This window comes from Coptis chinensis, chromosome 2 (genome assembly GCF_015680905.1).
Source record: "Coptis chinensis isolate HL-2020 chromosome 2, ASM1568090v1, whole genome shotgun sequence".
NCBI lineage: Eukaryota > Viridiplantae > Streptophyta > Magnoliopsida > Ranunculales > Ranunculaceae > Coptis > Coptis chinensis.
In genome coordinates, this window is record NC_141457.1 from 78,809,622 (window position 1) to 78,832,428 (window position 22,807).

Here is a 22,807-nt window from a genome sequence, read left to right on the forward strand (position 1 = left end):
GGAAAAGGTGGAGCCTCTGTGAAACTCTAAATGGGATTGTTTTTTCGTAATTAGCTATAGTATTTAGGAAAAGTTAGAGTTTTTTTTTTTGCTTGGTAAGTAGAAGTTATATTAAAAAAGAAACGATTACAAAATTGTGTGGTTTGGACATAAACTCTAACCATGATCGAGCTAGGTACATTGCAACGACTTTTACATGATTTCGTACCTCACTTCACCACTAATATCTAAAGAAAATCTGGAAAGGAGCTTCCCAATATAGTAGCCATGGTGGTTTGCCCTCATAGATTTGGGATTCATTCAACTGGAGGGTTACTCCATTTTTGGCTATAACGTCTGCAGAAAAATTACCCTCTCTGAAAATCGAAGTGAACAAAATAGACTGAATTTTAGTACAACTATTCCTCCATCTCAGCTGCAAGTCCCATGGTAATCTCCCACTAATGTAAGCTTTGTTTGCCGGTTCAGAATCAAATTCAATCCATAACCGGAACCATCTCCTACTAATAGCAAGCTCTATGCCTTCAATGATAGCCAGACATTCAGCCTTAAAGTTAGATCCAATCCTGATATTTTTGCATAATGACAGCTTAAAAACTCCTTCAGAATCTCTGAAAGTAACGCCAATGCCTGACGGGCCTGAGTTTCCAAAAGCAGCACCATTGGTGTTTAGCTTCATAATAGGTAGTTCTAGTGGCACCCATGTACATTGTTTCGTCGTTGGCACATCTCTCGGCCTGTTTATTAAGTTCCATGCTCTCATAGTAGCCATATCTCTGTAAGAAGAGTTGTTGCTTGCTTGGGACAGATGAGAGGTGGTGAAGATGTGATACTGGATCGAGTGCTTACATTCGTTGAGATTTGGCTTTTTTCCCTCAAAGTTGATTTGGTTTCAGTGTTTCCAAATAACGACCATGCCACCCAAGAGCACTGCATTCCATAAGTGTTTAAGTCTAGAACTCCAAAGCTTGGAAAAATTAGATGCCTGCGAGAAGGATCGAAGGGTCTGATAGACTTCAAACTTAACTGCAGTCCACCTCCATACACTCTGAGAGAATTCATATTCCCACATGATGTGTTTTAAGGTTTCACAATGCTTTCCACATAACCTACATATAGAAACTAGATGAACACCTTTCTTTTGAATGACTTCATCTGTGGCCGTACACCCCTTAAGGATTTTCCAGGCTGTAGCAGCCATTCTTGGATGTATATGGGAGTTCAACACAAGCTTGTGCCAGGCAATAGTGGTTCCATGCTTTCTGATGGTTTCATGGGCGGATTTGCAAGAGAAGGATCCCTTAAGATCAAGGCACCAAACCAAGTAATCGAGAGGTTGTGAGATGTCTTGAAGAACCCCCGTCATGTTTAGACCAGCAGAATAGAAGATAGACGAGAGAGGCATTGGTAAGACCCAATCATTATTATTCAGCAAAGAACTCACCTTCGCAGAGCATCCCCTTAGGTTATGGGAGCTAAGGTTTAAAATCGATTTGATAGATGATGGTTGGAGCCAATTGTCCCTCCACAAATCAATCTTTTCATCGTTACCCACCACCCATTGACTTCTAGGTATAATCTCCGAAATTGCCGCCTTAATGCCACCCCAAACAGAGGACATTTTGTAGTACTCTATGAGGTCACCCCGATTGTTTCTGTACTTATATTGCATAAATGTTGCAAAATCGTCTGATTCACTTAAGAACTTCCAGGCTAGCTTCATCAACATTGCTTTATTGACGTCTTTTAATCTCCTAATTCCAAGTCCACCTTCAGAGCAGGGTTTGCAAACTTTATCCCAGCTGACAGTCGTTGCTCGTTTTTTGGATGCATCCCCAATCCACAGAAAATTCCGGATACATGTCTATGCTTCTTTGATCAATCGAGATGGCCATTTGTATATGGTCATATTGTATATGGGAATGCTATTGATGACAGACTTTATCAAAATGCATCTTCCCTGGAAAGACAACATATGACTCTTCCAACTAGAGAGCTTCTGCTTTATCTTATCCATAACAGAATAGATAATGGAATTAGTGACTCTTCCCTGGGTTAAAAAAAATCCAAAGTATTTTTTTGGTAAAAGGCCCTCAGAGATATGAAGTTCTTGCATAGTTCTAACCTTTCTGATATGAGAAGAAGCACCAAAGAAAATCTTGCATTTCACTTTATTCATGAATTGGCCAGAGGACTCTTGATATCTATCAAGAAGAGAATTGAGATGACGGATACCTCTAATATGGCCATTTGTGAAAATTATAATATCGTCAGTAAAAAAGCAAGTGATTAGGAGCTAGACATCCTCTCGGAGATACCATAGGCTTGAGCATTTTCTTTACTGTGAGATCAGTTAATCATCTGCTCAAAACGTCTTCAGCAATTGCAAAAAGGAGAGGGGAGAGAGGGTCACCCTGTTTCAAACCTCTCTCCATATGAAAGAAACCAACCGGTCCTCCATTTACCATAATGGAGATTTGTGCCGAGTGAAAAATAGAGTGAAGGCACTGCATCCATCCTTGTGAAAAGCCCAAAGCAATTAGGACTTTAAAGAGGAATTCCCATGACATGGTATCATAGGCTTGAGAAATATCGATCTTTATAGCAATATTACCTCCATATCTTTTGAGTTCAAGCTCATTCATTAGTTCAGAAGCCAAGGTAATACTAGATTGGGAGCATATGCCCGGAACAAAACCCACTTGCTCCTTTGTTATAATTTTATCAACAACCACATTCAACCTCCTTTGCATAAGTTTGGTGATGATCTTGAAGAGAAAGTTACCCATGCAGATGGACTGGTACTGACTAAGTTTGCGAACACTTTTCTCTTTTGGAATGAGAGTGATAAAATTGGAGTTAAGGTCGCTAGGGAGGATCTTGCTGATGAAGAAAGATTGAATTGCCATGCAAATGTCAATCTTAATAATACTCTAACAATTGATATAGAAATGCCCTTGGAAACCGTCGAGACCAGGGGAGCTATTAGCATTCATGCTAAAGACAGTTTGTTCAATTTCCATATAATCTGGAGTTTTTGAAAGGCTATAGTTATCCTCCTGAGTTATGAGTCTAGGGATTAGACCCATAAGTTGATCATCATGGAGGATGGGGGCTGCTTTGAATTTGTCTTTGTAGAACTGGACAATGTGTTGTTTAATTTGATCCTGATCAGTCATAAGAGTCCCCGCCTCCGTTTGAAGTTCGGTGATCAAAGATGCTCCCTGTCGAAGCCTGTATAGGTTGTGGAAGTATTCAGAATTTCTGTCCACTTCCTCATCTGTTTTGATTTGGCTTTTCTGTTTCAGTACATTTGCTCTGTTATCCCTTGCAATATCTAGTTCCACTTCCTTATGAATCACTTGAGAAATTAGCGATTCATTATCAGTGTCTTCTGCTAGTAACTGAGCACTTATTAAAGCTTCATGTGCCTTTCTAATGGTAATATCAACATTCCTAAAAGCTTCGTAATTCCATTTTTTGATATCTTTTTTTAATCTCTGAAGCTTCCTTATTGCTCTCTATAGGGGGCCTCCTTCAACACCTTGGTTCTAACTGTGGGTGACTAGTTCCATGAAAGAAGGGTGCGTGAGCCAGACTTTGAGAAATCTAAAAGGAGCATTAGTAGGCTTGGTGATGCTAGGAGAGTTCCCAATGATAGGGGATTGGTCCAAGGCTTGTCTAGCCCCCACTAAGTACTTCCAACCAAAAAAATTCAGGTTCCAAGCATCATTAAAGAAGACTCTATCCAGTTTTGATAAGACTCTGAGCGGTCCCCTTTTGTTATTACACCAAGAAAACTTTAACCCTTCGAAATTAGCTTCAATAAGATTACATGCATTAACAAAAGAGTTAAACTCCTGCATTGCTACTTTGTTAGGAAGATTGGTGCCTTTTCTTTCCTCATATCTAAGAACAACATTGAAGTCTCCTGCTAAGAGCCATGGACTGCCATTATTCATCAGTACGAGATGGTCCCAAAGCCTACGTCTGTGCACCAGAGAGCAATTGGCATGGACAAAAGTTACAAAAACATCATCTGCTAAAACAGTAATTTGTTGATCTGAGGAATTGATGAGGGTAACATTTAGCTCAGCTTTGTAAAAAACCCAAATGTTCCCAATACGGGCAGGATTGTCATTGTGTAAGCAAACACCATGATATTTATTGCTAATGCCTTTTATAGACAAGAAGTCCAGCTGAGGTCTAATGAGAGGTTCAGCAAGGCATACTAAATTGGGATTATGAGACTGAAGGAGCTCCTTAAGTCGATCAATACCCTTATCTTTCCTAGCACCTATTATATTCCAATAAATAATCTTCATTGGATAAGGGGTTGATCAACTTGGCTTTGTGACCTGGTAGAAAGATGCGAAGTAGGATCCGGGGGATGCACTTTAACTTTATTTCTTCACACTTTTTTCTTTGGCACATCTGCTGGCATGGTGGTGGAATTATCCTCTACAGGGTCTGCTCATCTCTGCCTCACCACAAGAGCTTCTGATGTTATTTGGATCTGGTCCGAGTCATCATTTGTTAGGATCTCAAAAGAGTTACAGGTACTCCGCTGTTCACCAAGGGATCCTACAAAAATGTTTGTGGGTGGCACATTGTTTTGTTGGTCCTGGAACAACACCAGTTCAGATCCAATGGTCACTTGCTCCATAAGATGAACATCATTCTCCACTGCTACAGTTGGGGTAGGATTTTCCACCGTATTTTGCTCATTGGTAACCACTACTGCAGGGGTTTCTGTTGGCGCAGATACTCCACCTTCCATAGGGCCATGGATCACCACCACCGCTGGCACTTGGGTAGGATTAGCTGTACTCACACTGGCACCAATATCACAACTTGTTGAGGCTGCATTTACTCCCATAATCATGACCTCTTTATTCTGTTGTCTCCATCTTTTTTTCTGCCTTTTTGACAGTCTCATAATCAGTTGCTTTGTCAGACACTGCTTTGCTAGCTTTGTGTATAGTATCTCGCGCATTTTTTTTGTGTTCCCTGTGTAGGTGTCTACAGTCGGTAATCAGGTGCCCAACTATCTTACAGTTGTTACAAAACTTTGGGAGCTTGCCCACCTTAACTTCTTGCTAGAATTCAATGTTTTGCTTCTCCACTACAACAAGGATTTGGTCGGGGATTTTTTTTGCCAAATCTATATCCACCTGGACACTAGCATAATATATATCCCATATCTCACTCAATAGAATTCTTGTCCACCTGAATAGGGGAACCTAGAGTTCTACCCATCGCCATTAGTATATCCACTTCCCAGTACTCCATACTTAGGCCAGGGAAACGAACCCATACAAGAGCTGAATAATGTTTGTGTTTTTCAACACTGAAATTCGGCGACCATTTTGTAAAATGAACAAGCTATTATTTGATGAACCAAGGTCCCCCATATTGAACTTTGAGAAATTCTTCTTCAGTTTCGAACCGAAAGAGAAGGTATCCCTTACCGAGGGGTGAAATTTTCACTTTGATTCCCCATTGATCAGCAACAATTTGCTTAACTACTTCCATTTTCAAGTCCTTAAGATCAATTCACCCCACCAAAGCAGTTGTAAAAGTCCAGACCTTTTTAAACTAAAGAAAGTGGAATTTTGATAGATGGCGTTATAGGAACCGTTATTTCAGAATGAATATTTCTACAAACCGTGAAAACCCACGCATAGTGGAATTAATGGGGTTCACGATTTTGGATAAAAAACATACCTTTTAGAATCGGCTAAGATGTAATCTCTGACAATCCAAGCTTTATGAAATCCAAAATCAACCCCTTGATCTTCTATTGTATTCCTTTAGAATAGATTGGACGTTGTGTGGGCAACGATCTACCAACCCCCTTCTTTCTCACAAAGCTAGATCCAATCTTGGATCTATCTTTCCTTGCCTCTTTTTCTAATCCAGTGAATATTGAATTTCAACCAGAGAGAAGAAGGATTCTATTTATAGGCTACAATATGGACCATGAGGAGAAATTAGAGTTGGGCCTCCTGACGGGCTTGGGCTTCCCATGTTCACCCATAACACACGGCCCAAGTCTATCAACAAATGACTTATTCCACTAAAGGCCATTGTTGCACTACCGCCCTAATCCCAAATTACGTGTCAGCATTTATGGGCTCTATATTATATGCTCGTTGATCTCCTCGTGTTTAAGATATAGAATGTCCGTTGATTAAGTCAAGTTACTGACAACTACATTAATCAACTTCTTATGCCCTTGAGTAGTACCACTCAACCTCATTGTCATGTCGGAATAAATCCACCTACAGGGTTTACATGACAATCTTTTTGAGCTCCTCAAAGGGACATCATCAACCCGACTTCCTGCGGGTCACGGATTCCTTCTATAATCAACAGTACACCTTACATACAATGTCATTACCCGATCCATCGAGTTTGTTGATTCACAAATGAATCTCACTCATTGATGATTTAAAGCAATGTACAATGCACGTAAGTGCCCGTTATTATATCCGGATTAAGAGGACAAGCATCCATAATAACAGAGGTGTTTGTTCTTTTATATAGTCAGTATAAAGAGAAACAAACCCACTTGGTCCTGTTCAATACACACAAAGTATACTAGTGTAATCTTATAGTCAAGATAGACTAATACAGATTATACTACAACCGTACCAATGGTTTGTCCAAATCCATCTAGGTTGTGAACGATTACTTATACTTTATAAAGTACTGATGATATGATCTTCTGTGTGTTCACACCATATCATATCATCTACAACATAAAGTACTAGACACATGCATATAACTAATAATATATATAATATGCATAACATTTGCCCATATGATTCTCATTCAAAATATAAAGAATTAGAGTTAATACAAAAGTAATGCTTTTAGTATATAACCCTATCAGGTGTTTCTCCTTTCAGAGAGGGGGTGGGGAGCTCAGAGAGGTCCACCGTTCTCTTAAGCTTTTCCTTCGTTTTGTCAACGTAGGAAACTATTCGTGTTGCTGTGGAAGACACTTCCTTTGGGGGAGGTACAATGTTCAAGGCGTTGGCCGTATCCACTGGAGATAAGAAAGATTGGTTTCTTCCAGCACCAAAACCAAAAGGTAGTGAAGAAGAAGACATGACATGCTACAACCGGAGAGAAGGATCAACTGTTCACTTTCCCTTATGAACTCACACTGTTCTCAGTGGAGGATTTTACCACTAAAGGAAAGGAAAAACCCGATAGATTAGGATAAGATATCTAAACCTAATAAAATTTGCTAAACTAAGTAAGAAAGAGGACACTGGATCATTACGGCAACTTAAGTTATGTCGCAGTTGGTCGCCCCAAAGACTGTCCCCATTGTTTTAGGAAAAGTTAGAGACTCTATGAAACTCTAGATAGGATTGTTTCCTTATTTATATCATACTTTTTTATAATTAGTAATACAGTTTAGAAAAAAACTGGAGTCTCTGCAAGTGCTCAAAAAAATAGATTGGTGAGGGTATAACTATAATATATATCTAAGGAATTGGAATATGTCGTAATTATTGTGGTCGGAATTGTAAATTTTGGAATCCTTAACTATGAATTAATATCTAATTCCACAATGGATGGCACATCAAATCGAAAGGGTTTTTAGAAAAATTATTTTCGGTGGAAACTATTATTTTTAGCATCAGTGGCACGAATCACAACATGTTGCAGGGTGAGTTTAATGATGAATCTAACAAAGGGAATTTATCGGCAGTAGCAACTAGTTTGTATAACTGCCAGAATTCTGATGAGATTACAGATTGGATCAAGTTTATGGTGGTTCCATTAGCTGGGAACTTGGGAATTACCACAGGGTTGGGGAGGAATGACTTAGAGAAAATATTTTTCTAGAGCTACATGATACCAACAACAATACTGTGGGACAAGGCGACTCACATGGCAAGGGGCTTAATGATAATGTTATGGACAAATCAGGGGATATGGAGACAGATCATGTCGATTAAACTTGTATCTTGGAATGTTCAGGGTCTTGGCAATGACGACACTGTTAAATGTATTCGTAGAATAAGGTGGATCACAATCTATGTATTTTTCTAATCCAAGAAACTAAGATGGGGGAAGAATTTCATTATATTCTTATGGAATTGTGGAGGATGCCATGGAAGTTTATTCATGTGCCTGCAATTGGGTTGTCTGGGGGAATTCTAATTGCATGGAATTTGGATTTTGTTGATGTTACGGATAGTTTATGTGGAGCATATTCTCTTTCTGCAAAATGTGTTTTGAAGGAAAATAATTTCACATGGTTGATGATAGGGGTATACGGGCCATGTGATGATGCTAGTAGAACTCATTTTCTAGAGGAATTGGAAGATGTGAGGGCATGGTCAGACTTACCATGGTGTTTAGGGGGAGATTTTAATCTCACAAGATTCACACATGAACGGAGTGGTAGGAGCTCTCTTACGCCATATATGGGTATGTTCAAAGAGTTTGTCTCAAGGAATGGTTTGATTGACTATCCATTGAATGGTGCATTATACACGTGGTCGGATAGTCGGGGGATGAGTAGGATTGACAAATTTTTGGCATCCATTGAATGGGATGAACAGTTTGCACAGGCTAGAGAAGTTGCATGTCCGAAGTTTGTGTCTGATCATAGAGTAATCCTACTGGACTGTAGTAAGTCAACTAGAGGACCGCTACCTTTCCATTTTGAACTCATGTGGTTCGAAGATACATCTTTGGTGCCTCTCATTGAGGAGTGGTGGTCCTCCTTCTCTTTTGAAGGAACTCCTAGTTATGTGTGGTGGTGCAAGATCAAAGAGTTAAAGAACAAGTTGAAAGTATGGAACAAGGAGGTCTTCGGGAGAATATACTTGCTGATTAAGTCTAAGGTACAAGAAATTGACGACCTCAATAAAAAAGAAGAGACCTCGGCACTTTTGCAAGATGAAGAAGTGCATAGGGTTGGCCTGAAACATGAGCTGCAAACTCTAATGCGGAAAGAAGAGATCAAGTGGAGACAGAAGTCAAGGGTCCGATATATCAAGGAGGGAGAAGATAACACTAGTTTTTTTCCACAAATTTGCTAATGCCCAGAACAGAGTAAATAATATTAAAAGTTTGCATATTGAGGGAGTTGAAGTAAGTGAAAGTAGTGTTATTAGAGAGCACATTGTGGAGTTCTATGAGTCACTCTACTCCGAAGATCCTCTTATTCGACCTAAAATGGAGGGGATGATATTTGATACAATATCCTTGGAGCAAGCTACTGGCCTTGAAGAGTCGATTGAGGAGGGTGAAGTTTTGGCAACTATTAATGCATTAGGAGGGGATTGAGCTCCAGGGCCTGACGGATTTCCAATACTAGTATTCCAAAGGTGCTGGAACGTCTTCCGTACAGACTTCATGGCTGTGATTCATGCATTTTTTGAGAATGCCTCTCTTGATAGAAGGAACAATTCAACTTTTATCCCGAAGATAATTGGTGCATGCTCTCTAGCAGATTATAGACCGATTAGTTTAGTGGGCGGCATTAACAAGGTGATTACGAAGATTTTGGCTACTAGGATTAGAGGGGTACTACCATCGATTATTTCCTGTCATCAGAGTGCCTTTGTGGGTGATAGACAAATATTGGATGGGCCGCTAGTTGCTAATGAATGTATAGATACCAGATTAAGAATGAAGGAAAATGGGGTGCTCTGCAAGGTTGATATTGTGAAGGCCTATGACCATGTAAACTGGGAGTTCCTTCTGTACTTGATGAAAAAAATGGGTTTTGGAGAGAAATTTAGGAATTGGATATGGACGTGTATTAGTACCGCGTCCTTTTCAATCTTGGTGGAAGGGTCGCCCACTGGCTTCTTTAGAAGTCAACGGGGATTGAGACAAGACGACCCTATATCTCCATTTCTTTTTAGTATTGTCACAGAGGCACTGTCGAGATTGGTTTCCAAGGCTATCAGTTTGAGCTTTATTAGAGGGTTTAGACCGTCTCCAAATGGTCCAGAGGTTGCTATCCTCCAGTTCACAGATGACACTTTGGTTTTAGTTGACGCTTCAGTATCTCAAATATTGGTTATCAAGTCAATTCTACTGATATTCGAAGCCTGTTCTGGTATGAAAACCAACATGGGTAAGACAAACTTGTATGCGGTGGGAGAAATAGATAACTTGGGGGATTTAGCTCAGATTATGGGGTGTGGTACTAGCTCTCTGCCTTTTCGGTATCTAGGGCTACCTCTTGGAGCATCCTATAAGAGTAAAATAGTGTGGGATCCGGTGTTGGAAACTGTTCAAAGAAGAGTAGGGGTTGGCAGGCTAAACTTCTAACCAAAGGGGCAAGATTAATTCTCATTCACAGTGTTTTAGCTAATCTACCGATCTACTACATCTCTTTACTCACAATCCCTAGGCATTGAGTGATGGGTTCGGGATTTCTTGTGGGTTCTATAGAAGAGAATAGAAAATACCACCTTATTTCCTGGGAGAAAGTGTGCCTACCCAAAGAGAAAGGGGGACTCGGAATTCGAAACTTGGTGACAATGAACAAAGCCTTGTTGGGGCGTTGGTTATGGAGATATAATAAAGAGGATGGTGTACTGTGGAAGAATGTAATAGTAGCCAAGTATGGAGATAACACTGTCGGTGGATGGCCTAATAAGGTGTCACAGTCTCAACGAGGTAGCTTATGGAAAAGGATCCTCGTAGTGATGCCTAGTTTCTGCGATGGTATTACTCATATTTTGGGTTGTGGGAATCGTATACGGTTCTGGTCAGATGTATGGGTTGGGAATAAACCTTTAGCAAACTAGTTTCCTCGTGTCTATCAAGCTTCTAATAGGAAATTGGGGATGGTACAAGATTTTGGTAGAATGGATCACAATGGCATCAGTTGGAACCTTCACCTTCGGCGAGCTTGTAATGATTGGGAGACGGAGCAATATGTGAATATTTCGGTTCTTTTGGAAAATATTGTCTTTACAGATCAAAGTGACTCTTGGAGTTGGAGGTGGACCAAAGAAGGAACTTTCTCTACTAGCTCTTTCTATGAAGCCTTGCATGCCTGTGATAGTCCTGACCAAACAACTAATATGGGATCTCTTATCAAACTTGTATGGAAAGTCCCTATTCCACTTAAGGTTAGAATTTTTTATTGGTCTGCATTACAAGGTCGCACGTTAACAACTGACTCACTTATTCATAAAGGTTTTGATGTCTCACCCACTTGCACTATGTGTAGTAGTTTCAGTGAATTCATCATGCACCTGTTTTTATTATGTCCGTTTGCTTTAGAGTGCTGGGCTGTTCTCATGCAACCAATTGGGGCTGCCTTTCCAAGAATTGCCTAGGTTGATACTGTGAAGGAATGGTTAGTAGCATGGTCGAGGCTGAGGAGTAGGGGGTTTGGGGCGAAAATATGGAGATTGGTGCCCTATGCTGTGATTTGGGCTATATGGAAGGCTAGAAACAATCACATTTTCAGGAGGAGACCACCAGATGTAGCGCGTACATGTATCGAAGTTAAGGCATTCTTGTGGTATTGGACATCTGGTTTACATGAAAGAACAAACTATAACTTCAGGGACATTGTTATGCATTGGGATGATATCATCACGGCGGCAAGGAGCTGAGGGGATTAGTACTTTAGGGGAGTAGTTTCGTTACTTGTTTGTCAGAGCTTGTATGTCTTATATGTGAGGTCCTCTCTCACTAGTCTGGCCTTTGAGCTGGCCGATTTGTATCTTTAATACTTTTAATAAAAATAACTTATAAAAAAAAAAAAAAAACTATTATTTTTAGCAATTTAGTTTTTTGTCTTTTATTTTTTTTCGTAATTAGCTATATTGTGCAGGAAAAGTTGGAGACTCTATGAAACTTTAGATGTGATTGTTTTTTTGTAATTAGCTATAGTGTTTAGAAAAAGTTAGAAACTCTATAAAACTCTAGATGAGATTGTTTTTTTATTATTATATATCCTACTTTTTCTATAATTACTAATAGAGTTTAGAAAAACCTAGAGTCTCTGCGAGTGCTCCAAAAAATAGATTGGTGAGGGTATAACTATAATATATATCTAAAGATAAAGATAAATATTTGTTTTCTATTTTATCTCCTACTTTTTCTTAATTAGCCATGACACGTGGACACTCTAGAAATGCTTCCTCAATTGAAAAGAATAGAGCGATAAAGATAAGAAAAATTTCTTCTAAACATACATTTTAGGTAGGAAAATCTTGAAAGACTTCATGTATACAAGGAAAATGCCTCCATTGTTAAGAGAATTCATTTGAGTATTTTTTCCATAAAATTTTCTCAATGTATTATAACCGCTTTCATCCCATTAAGTTTCTCACGTGGAGAAATGTTAGCATGAAAATTTGAAACAGGTTGATTAAGAAAAGGTGGTGTTAGTGTACATTACTATAGAAAAAAATATCTAAGCTCTTACACACATCTAGCTAGTAATGCTAGTTACACACTATAAGGTCAGTGAGGAAGCAGCAAATCTCACGATGTCAAGTATTTTATATGCACTCTGATAATTTACAAAGACTAATTTAGGTTTGCGACTTCTGTCATCATCGAACTTTCAAAAATAAAGTTTAATAAAATAAAATAAAATAAATTATATTGGACAACTCACTGATCGATGACAATATTCCACGTACTAACCAATGCTATGTTTTTTTCTTAATTCTTTTTTGGGGAGCAAGATCCTTTAGGATTTATTGTCTATTCATTGTTATTTAGGGTGATTGGGTGAAGGTATATTATAATTATAAAATTATAGACCACGGCACCACGCCATTTCTCTTTGGAACCAAAAAGGTTAGCTAGGTGGATGTATCTATAAAATCCCTAATACTTGTAACAGAATTTTCTTTTGTTTATTTTTTGAAAGATGCTGTAGCACGTCAAAGATGGAACCTAATTTTAAGAAACAATTGCTTATTTTGGATCTTGCAAGAAGTCCACGCGATTATGCTACCTTGTAATCAGATAGTTTCTTGGTAATTTCCCCCAAACGTGTTTGGTGGTTATAAACTTATAATCCAATTTTGTTCAAAATTGTGGATATTAATTGTTCAAAAGTTGGCCATCAGAGCTTGAACACAATGTCCTTTTCATATCTATGTGCAATGGAAAATAGAGCTCCAATATTTGGCTCAAATGTTGACTCAAGTAGTCAAGTCTGAGACTTCATCGAGGATGCATTCACCACTAAAATTCCATCGAACTGCCAGTCGTGTGGCCAACTGGAATCCAACAATGTAATTTTTTTTTTGGGTTTTTTAGACATACCCCCACTCCATTAGACCTAACCACTCTAATTTTCTTTAGACATGCCCTCCACTTTAACGCTTGATGCTGGCCAACTAGATTTGACTCTCATTGACTATTAGTACAAGTTTTCTATTTTCTTCCAATAAAAAAATATAAATAATAATCTAAAACTCCTATGATGAAATACCAAATATGCCCTCAATGATTTCTATTACGTACGCAATTTGCTATTTAAAATCAAGTCTTTCTATTCTACTATTTAACAAGCATGAACCGATAAACACACTTAACGGGGGTTTAAAGTTTTAATTCATGTATTTGATAGCCATTGAGGGCATATTCAGCATTTCATCATAAGAATTTTAGATTATTATTATTATTATTTTATTAGAAGAAAATAGAAATCTGGACTAACGATCAATGAGAGTCAAACTTAATTAGCCGGCATCAAGCGTTAAAATGGAGGGCATGTCTAAAGAAAATTATAGTGGGGGTTATGTCTAATTCCCAATTATAAATGGGGATATATGTCTAAAAAATCCTTATTTTTTTTCTTGTTCTGCTTGAAAATACTAAACAAAATACTATTCAACTAAAATTAGTCGCCAATTATGCTATGTGTGTTTCGTTGTAGTCTTGTAGAGTAAATTACCTGTTAGTAGAGTAGACTAGTACATTACTTATGGGCCATTTGTTTTTGCGTCTTATAAGACTTCACACCTTGAGTTCTTATAACCTTTTATAAGATGTAGCCCAGTGATTTTGGACATTTTTTTTGTTTGTTTTTTGCCTCTTATAAGAGGCATTCTACTATAAATGTCTTATAAGAGGCTCCAATTCTATAAGTACCAAAATTGGATCTACTTCAATTCTATAAGTCTTATAACTTGAAAAATGACTCAAACACCCCGTCCATATCACCACCACCAAACTATTAAAACCACCACCACCACTGCCGCCACTACCACCACCATCATCACCACCACCACCATCACCTCCACCACCACTACTACCGTACTATTAAGACTATCACCACCAACACCACTTGCTATTAAAACCACCACCACCACCATCACTGCCATCGTGCTATTAAGACCAATATCATCACCTCCACTACCACCACCACCACCACCACCACCACTACCACCGTGCTATTAAGACATCCACCACTTCTACTACCACCACCATCACCGTGCTATTAAGACCAATATCATTATCTCCACTACCACCACCACCGTGCTATTAAGACCACTACTACCACCGCCGCCAATTAAGATAGTTTCCTAAAATTGATATTCTAATTATCAAAATTGATTTGAAACCGAAAATCAAACTATACACTTGTTTCAAATTAATCTATTCAAATTAAATGTGATGTAACATAGGGTTATATTTGTCAAATAACCATCTATAGGATGTCATGTATTTGTTTTTTCTATTTTTACAAGTGCTTATAAGAGGAACTTAAAATGAAAAACAAACCACTTTATAAGACCATCTTATAAGACCCTCTTATAACACATGGTCTTATAAGACCCTCTTATAACTTAACCCAAAAAAACAAATAGCCCATTAGTACATTACGGAAAGTAGAGTAGACTAGTACATTATGGAAGCTGGGATTAACAATTTTTCATCCTCAAGTTATAATCAAGGATAATGAGTTCAAGTTTTGGAATCTTTCAATTCTTGGGTAGTAAGTTTTGGTCAATATAATCCAACAATTATTACATCAGTGTCTCTCTCTATTATTTCCTACTCGCCCTTTAGATTCATCTAAGAGCAGGTGTAATCTATGTTGCATGGATGCGGACATTGACGCAGACACGGATACAGACACGACGACTCGATTATATCTCAAAAAGGTAGGACGCAGACGCGGCAAAGGTCGCGGAAATTAATTGATATTTATAATTTTTTTTTATATAAATTGAACATTAAAAACTAAATTAAATATATCAATATTCATAAATTCAAAACTATTAAAGATAAATAGCCATAAAATTAAGTTTAATATTTCCTAATCAAACATTGAAAACATGTCATAAGTCTTAACAAAACAAAAAATGAAAAATTGAGTTTTTTAATATTATTTTGATTTATTTTATATTTTTTTGGGTCAAAATCCGCGTCCTGACCATCCTGACTGCGTCTTGACCCACGTCCAATTTAGTTGACTGCGTCTTGACCATGTTGACCGCGTCCGATGCGCGTCTATACCGCGTCTGTGTCCGCATCCGACGCGGACACAATCCATTGATAGGTGCGTTCGTGATTTAGAGGGTGCTATATGCATATGGGGCTACTAAATGTCATATAGCACGTACTCCAAACACCAAATGACCAGCCATTCCAATAGGGCTGCTAAAAGGGTCTCAAATTTGGCTTGTGTGATCAACCGAGCCAAATTTGTAGCATTATTTAGCAGCTGCCATAATTAAGTTTTGGGAGACAGACGACACAATTTCTACCATCCGTGTGTTAAATTTCGACGGATGGCAGAAATTGTGTCGTCTATCCAATTTTTTTTTACTTAAGTTACAAACTAATGGACGGATGACAGAAATTGTGCCGTCCGTATCTATTTAGCACTTCAAAACATAAAAGACAATTGGAATGAAATTCAAGGTTTTGCCCTGCCATATTTGGCCGGCAAAATAAAAACCTTAAAAATCCTATGTGGCAAAGTTTTAGCAGCTCCTTTTAGCAGCCCTCCATTGGACTTGCTCCAATGACAATGAATAAGAATGCTAAATTCATTCGTTCTCCAGGAGAACTAATTTACAATGGGGCACTGTTATGATCTAAAAATCTCTAAATCATTTTCTTCGAGCTCTCTTGTTCGGGTCTCTCCCTCTCGATCCCTGTTTTTTCCCCCTTTTATCTCTGCTCTTTTCCTGACCCATTCAACTAGCCACACCAAACCATTAGGCCCAATAGGCCTCAATAAGGCCATAACAGTTACTCCCTCTTAGAGCATCTTTAGGAGTGATATCAACCTAGCATCAAACACCAAATTTCCAACAATTTGGTGTTTTTTCAACTTCAGGAGAGTTACATAAAACACCAAACCAAACACCAAATCGGCCAATATTTGGTTCCAGGTTTGGTGCTATATCAAATCACCTACGCGGTTTTAGAAAAACCGCGCGGTTTTGCCAACACCGTGTGGGCTTGGGCTTATATGGCGCGGTGTTGTAAAACCGCGTGCTCTCAATGACAACAACGAGCAAAAAATGGCTATATCTTTCTAACCTTATAAATTGAAACACTCACACCATAGTTTTACACTCACTTCTTTTCTCTACTCTCTACTCTTAAAACAACAATGACTAGTCAAGAACCAAAATCAAAATCTAGAAGGGCTTCATAGATACAAGAAGAAGATGTTGCTCTCACCAATAGTTGGCTACAAGTTAGTCAAGATGGTGTAGTAGGAAATGAGCAAAAGTCGAACGATTTTTGGGCTAGAATTCTAAATGCATTTCATGTAAATCTAGGAAGAATGACCGAACGCAACTTGACAGGCATGAAACACCGTTGGACTCTCATTCAAGCTAATATCAACAAGTTTCATGCTATTCTTTCTAAGATTCAAGCATCTCCTCCAAGTAGCTATAATGACAATATGATGGTAAGTATTTACTTTTTATTTGTTATTTTGATTCACAAATATATTTTTCAATTCTAATTTAGTTTTTGCTCAATTGGTAGGTTGAGGAAGCAATAAGTGCATATGTGATGCATAATGGGGTTTGGAAGTGGATGCAATGTTATAGTATGGTGAAAGACTCGCCCAAATGGAAGAGGCTACAGTTGAGAAATGATTTGCATCCCACCAAAAAGTCGAAGTCAAACAGTGGGGAAGGAGGTTCATCAGTTCCAATATCAACTGCGACAACTCAACTAATGGATTATGATCCACACCAAGTTCATGGGCTTAAGGATAGGCCTTTTGGAAAGAAAGAAGACAAGAAAAAAAGGCAAAAAGAGAAAGAAGAATGTGATTCAAAATTGGAGGAATCCGCTAAGAAACTTGATGATTTTCTGGTGGAACTTTCTAAAACCACCAAAGAAGGCTATGAATTGGAAGCTCAAAGACAATTAAAGAAAGATGAGATGGAATTCGAAAAACTTCAATTGAAGAAAAGTTCAATGAATTGGAAGCTCCAAATCCAAAAAGAAAAACTTCAATTGAAGAAAGATGCGCTCCGAGTTCGAGAAGATGAAAATGATGCGAAAATACTAGGAATGAAATTAGAAGGATTACTTGAAGACGAGCGCGGAATTTGGCAACTCAAAAGGGCAGAAATTTTATAAAAAATAAAGAATCGACTTGGCAATATCACTGGTAGTAGTCAAAGTAGTGCATAGTCTAAATTTGAGTTTGTATGTCTTTTAATTTGAGTATTTTAATTTGTCTTTTAATTAATGACGTACTTTAATTTGAGTTTGTATTTTGATTTTAATTAGAATGTACTTTAATTGAATATTTTCTTTTAATTTGAGTTAAGTTACCTTAATTTAAAGTTGATACCTTTTATCATTCTAAAAAAAATTCAGCAGAGTCTACTTTGTATTTTCAAAATTCTCATATACACAAATCCTTTCATAAAGCCACAAATACATAGAAATAAACTTGGAACACAAATACATAGAAATTGAAACGATAAATAAACACAAAGTCCAAATGAAGTGCAAATAGAAATAGAAATCAAGTCTGACCACGCTGCCCACGCCTACTCCACAAATGCTCGACCAAGTCATTCTTCAATCTATCATGAACAACTTTTGAACGAACCCTCTCGACACCAGATGCCCAACGAGATAGAACAAATTGGCGTTGATCTTCAGATGCACCTTCTCTACTTGGCATTTCCAAATCAGGAATATACTGCGGGATATCCGTTTCGCGTTCATCTTCCACAATCATATTGTGTAAAATGATACAAGCCCTCATAACAGTAGCCATGTTCTCCAAATACCATAACCTGTATGGATTCGCTAAAATAGCCCAACGCGACTGTAATATACCAAACGCCCGCTCTATGTCTTTTCTAGCAGCTTCTTACTTCTTTGCAAAATGTTTGTCTTGTGCAATAGTCGGTTTAGCAATCGTTTGAATCAAGGTGGCATAATTAGGATAAATACCGTCAGCCAAGTAATAGCCCATATCATAATGATAGTCATTCACAGTGTAGTTACAAGGAATAGCTTCACTATTGATTATATCATCAAATATTGGTGAGCGGTCAAGCACATTAAGATCATTGTGAGAACCCGCCATTCCAAAAAAAGCATGCCAAATCCACGCGTCACGATCGGCAACTGCCTCCAAAATCACTATTGGTTTATGTTTATGGCCAATGTGAGACCCTTGCCACGCGGATGGGCAATTCTTCCATTGCCAGTGCATGCAATCAATGCTTCCTAGCATTCTAGGCCATCCGCGTTCCTCAGACTCTTTAAGCAAACGTTGAATATCTGCAGCATTTGGTTTGCGCAAGTATTCACCTCCAAAAATTCTAATAATTCCATCACAGAAATAGCGCATGCATTCATGAATAGTTGGCTCACCAACATGTAACGTATCATTTACTAGATCAGCTGCAGTCCCATAAGCAAGCATTCGTATAGCAACAATTATTTTTATTTTTGGGTTAATCCCAAACTTACCCGCACTATTAACTTTTTGTTGAAAATATGGTACATTATGATTAAGATGATTGAAAATACGAGTAAATAATGACTGACCCATACGAAATCGGCGTCAGAAGTCATGGTCACGAAATATAGGATTTGCGCCGAAGTAGTTAGCATTTACACTAACCAGTGTTGCCTCGTACTGACTATTCTTATATGTTCTTCCTTTCTTGGAACCACCATGTGGTCTATAAGAAGACTCCACTTCTTGCTGACGCAATAAACTCAGACGATGTCGAACCAAAGGTAGAACAATAACCACTAATTTACGAGTTTTAACTGCAGTGTTATCATTTGAAGAGTTCGAGCTCGATGAAAAATCATAAGAAGATGAATGATCCATTGAAAAATCGTCAAGAGTTTTAGTAGTGTTTTTTTTTTTTTTTTTTTTTCAAGGAGATGAGTTTAGATGAGAGGGAACTTGAAAAATGAAGAGAACCTTGCATGACCAAGAGGGTTAAATGGTTATAGCATGCGGTTTCTGGAAAACCTCGCGGTTTTGGCAAAACCGCGTGGGCTTAGGCCTGTCAGATGGGCTTCTATGACGCGGTTTTGGGAAAACCGCATAGGCTATATGGCGCAGTTTATCCAAAACCGCGTATTTTGATGTTGAAAATTTGATGTTGTTCCTAAAGTTGCTTGGTGTTTTTTTTGTTCAAAATGGTGTTTTTTTAGTAGCTCTTCTAAAGATGCTCTTAGTACCATAGACTATTCGTTTTTGTTTTATACCCATTTATTTTGCCAATGTACTTTTATGCCTTTTTTCCGTCTTTTTGCGGAGTTTTTGGTTTTAAACCCGTCCCGTGAATGGTGACAATGGATTAATGAGCCCTCCGGTGAGGGTCCTTCACAGTAACCGGGGTGGGTCTATTTCAACCCTCCAAGCATTTCAAAAAAATAATTAAAACTCGAGACAAGACTAGAGATCTATAACGAACAAACGCACTGAGTAGTGTTTAGAGATTATAGTAGCTATATGTAACAGAACTGTGTAACAATTGAATGAATATACTAGATGAGTCTCGGTGAGTTATTCTAAAAACAGTTTAGTGCCAACAAGTGGCTCAAATTTTATAGTAACAGCAGATTTGAGAGGATGAGAACTGGATGCAGAAGGGGATTTGATACTTGAGTTTCCACTTAACCTGGATTCTGGGCCGTCGTTGGTTTTATCTAGTAAACTGCTGCCATCCGTTTCATTCATCTTAAACGCAATGCCAGAGGTTTGGGGATCTTCATATTTAGGATTTGTAAGGTTAAAAAGAAAGATTATTGTGATGTTATTGATACAAATCATAACATATTTATAAATGCTACATGGTTTGATAATTTTTCTGCTCTTATCATATGGTGATCATGTGGTATATATAGGCTAAGGTGGAGATTGTTGTTAGAGAAGGTGATCAAGATGGTAGAACTATTGCGTCTACAATTAGCGAGGTTAGTGCATCTGATTTGGTTCTAGGTCTCCATGATCAAAGTTTTTTACATTGGTAAGTCAATTTGGATTTTGTCAATCGTGTATACAAATGTGTTCTGAGTTTCATTTTTGAGTTTGTTAAATGAATCATCACTAATTAGGACGTTTTAAGGTTTGATTTAGTATGTTCCCTTTTTTTTTCCACGATTACAATTTCTATTGATTCGTGACCAAAGCCTTTTAATGCTTTGAGCTGAGCATTATTGGTTCTTATTGAATGTGATGTGAAACCTGTATATAGGAAGGAGAAGGGTATCGAAGTCAAGTCAATCGATATTACTAAGAGGATGTCACAACTGCACATGCATGTCACTAATGGTTAGACCCATTAATTTAGGATCTTCACAGAAAAAATATGCATTTGTTAATTCTAATTTACAAGAGAATTACCAATAACATTAGTGAAAATCATTTATGGAACTAGGCTTTTATTTTTATTCCTTAATTTATTCTTTCCAAAAGCAAACACCATTTCTGTTTTGTTCCCAAATTAAGTTGATCAGAGTATGTGCATTTTAATAGAATGCTACATCTGTGAACTGCTATAGCCTATAGCAGAATATATGATATCTGAGAGCAGTATTTTTAGTTTTCTAGGATGGCCATGGCCCACGCGATTATTAGAGAGGCTGAATTGCGAGTTCTTGCTATTAAGTTCTTACTACGAAAGGTCGAGACAGTTTTCCATACAGTTCAAGATAGACTAAAATTGTTGCTCTATTTTAGCTGAACTCCGTTAGATGAGGCAAGGCACGGATGATGGTTGTAAGTTGTAACTTGCTTTGCAAACACATTTATAATGGGCAAGCATACAGCGTCACCATCACTAGAATTGGTTTACTTTAGAAGGAAAATGTCTAAAGTCTGAACTTTAACATTCAATAGAATTAAGATGAGTGAAGCTCATCCATTCACATAAAAGATCATAGCTGAATATTTTTTGATTGGGTTTTATTGCTTAGAAGCATTTCCCTTTTATTTTTCCTTATGGAATGGTAGGATGCTAAATTGATAACCCATGTGTAATTGTGAACAGAGACAATTTCTAATGAGAAAAGCGCAATTGAGATGGATGTTTCCATGGCTAAAGCATACCTATGTAAAGGGTGAGCGGACCATTTTTTTCTTTTATGATATTAAATATAAATGTGTTATATGTTGTCTAGATATGAAGTATTAGAGACTAATTAGCAAATGGTTGGAGACTAATATGAATTTCTTCATTATTATATTATCGTTTAATTGTTGTTTTTTATACCTTAGCGAGGTGGCCCCAATTGAAGAATCTATTAAATCAATGTAGTGGTGATATGATCATCTTAATCATTATATTATAGTTTAATTGTTGTATTTTAGACCTTTCACCAAGTTCCTCTGCTGTGGCACCAGTTGGTTGCATCTCTTTCAGTATCAGCCAATTTTGCTGATGATAAAAATGATGAAAACAATACTTTGTCCCATCAGCTGAAAGTCGCAACTCCTACTAGACCAAAATATAGGTACTTGATAGTCCCATTCACTATAATCATCACATTTTTTTTTATCACTCCCATTACATTATTGGTCATTTGGTTGTTCCTAAATGTCTTACATGGACACTAATTGACTTAGTTGATATGGTTTTACAGCTTATGACAAGTGCACCTGTACAACCTGGTCCAATGGAGGTTGTGCATTACTATAGGTATAATTTAATATGTATTGAAGTAATGAGTCTGTTTCTTTGATGTTAGTAGATGTCTAGGACTACCTCAATCAACACAAGGTAGTAAGTGTACACAAGGACAAAGCATATCGAAGGTTTGCTTGGTGGTTGGATTGTTAAGTTGTGCACATTGGTATGCTATTGTACTAAGCCAGAATGCGTCTTTGCTACTGTATGATGAACACATTGCTACACAAAGCCCCAATCGATTGATGAGGCAGATAAAAAAAAAATATAAGGGAAGGTATCATCAATTTTGCTTCAGTAAAGTGGCAGAGTGATATGAATCTTTTAACCATTTTGTTAGGTGATATACAACACACGGAAGCGTAATGTGCTTTAAACCCAAACATTTAAAGCATACAATGAAACAATCCGAGCATGGCCGGGTGAAATTCTAGTAATATCAAGTACAAGGATTTGGTCCAAAGAAGAAGTATGTCCTTTCCTGTAAATCAGCCAATGAAACGCCCTGTCAAAGAATGAATCTATACTTTTTCTACTGTGTGGAAAATCTAATGTCCTCCAATACTACACCAGATTTGCTGAAATAGGACGACCTATTGAGACATTATTCCTTGTCTTAAATTTAGGACGGGCTTTTGAGTCCCAAAAACGAAAAAAAACCCGTCGCAAGGCTTTAGCTCGAA

At 37.8% G+C, this 22,807-nt stretch overlaps 4 protein-coding genes and 1 pseudogene across 4 annotated transcripts; 1 reads left to right on the plus strand and 4 right to left on the minus strand.

Moving 5' to 3' along the window:
- Positions 1–220: 220 nt before the first annotated feature.
- Positions 221–772, minus strand: LOC147518054 (uncharacterized). The gene has a single exon (XM_086593793.1). It carries the CDS (start codon positions 770–772, stop codon positions 221–223), a length of 552 nt encoding a protein of 183 aa, XP_086449919.1.
- A 1,585-nt stretch (positions 773–2,357) lies between these two features.
- On the minus strand, positions 2,358–2,909 carry LOC147518055 (secreted RxLR effector protein 78-like). The gene has a single exon (XM_086593794.1). The coding sequence runs from the start codon at positions 2,907–2,909 to the stop codon at positions 2,358–2,360; it is 552 nt and encodes a 183-aa protein (XP_086449920.1).
- Positions 2,910–2,933: 24 nt separating this feature from the next.
- LOC147518056 (uncharacterized) lies at positions 2,934–4,325 on the minus strand. Its single transcript, XM_086593795.1, has 2 exons — positions 3,808–4,325; positions 2,934–3,435 (listed from the first exon to the last, which is right to left on the minus strand). Exons 1-2 carry the CDS (start codon positions 4,323–4,325, stop codon positions 2,934–2,936), a joined length of 1,020 nt encoding a protein of 339 aa, XP_086449921.1.
- Positions 4,326–8,087: 3,762 nt separating this feature from the next.
- LOC147518057 (uncharacterized) lies at positions 8,088–9,318 on the plus strand. The gene is made up of 2 exons (XM_086593796.1): positions 8,088–9,014; positions 9,079–9,318. Exons 1-2 carry the CDS (start codon positions 8,088–8,090, stop codon positions 9,316–9,318), a joined length of 1,167 nt encoding a protein of 388 aa, XP_086449922.1.
- A 2,137-nt stretch (positions 9,319–11,455) lies between these two features.
- LOC147518058 (uncharacterized) lies at positions 11,456–18,898 on the minus strand (annotated as a pseudogene).
- Positions 18,899–22,807: the final 3,909 nt, after the last annotated feature.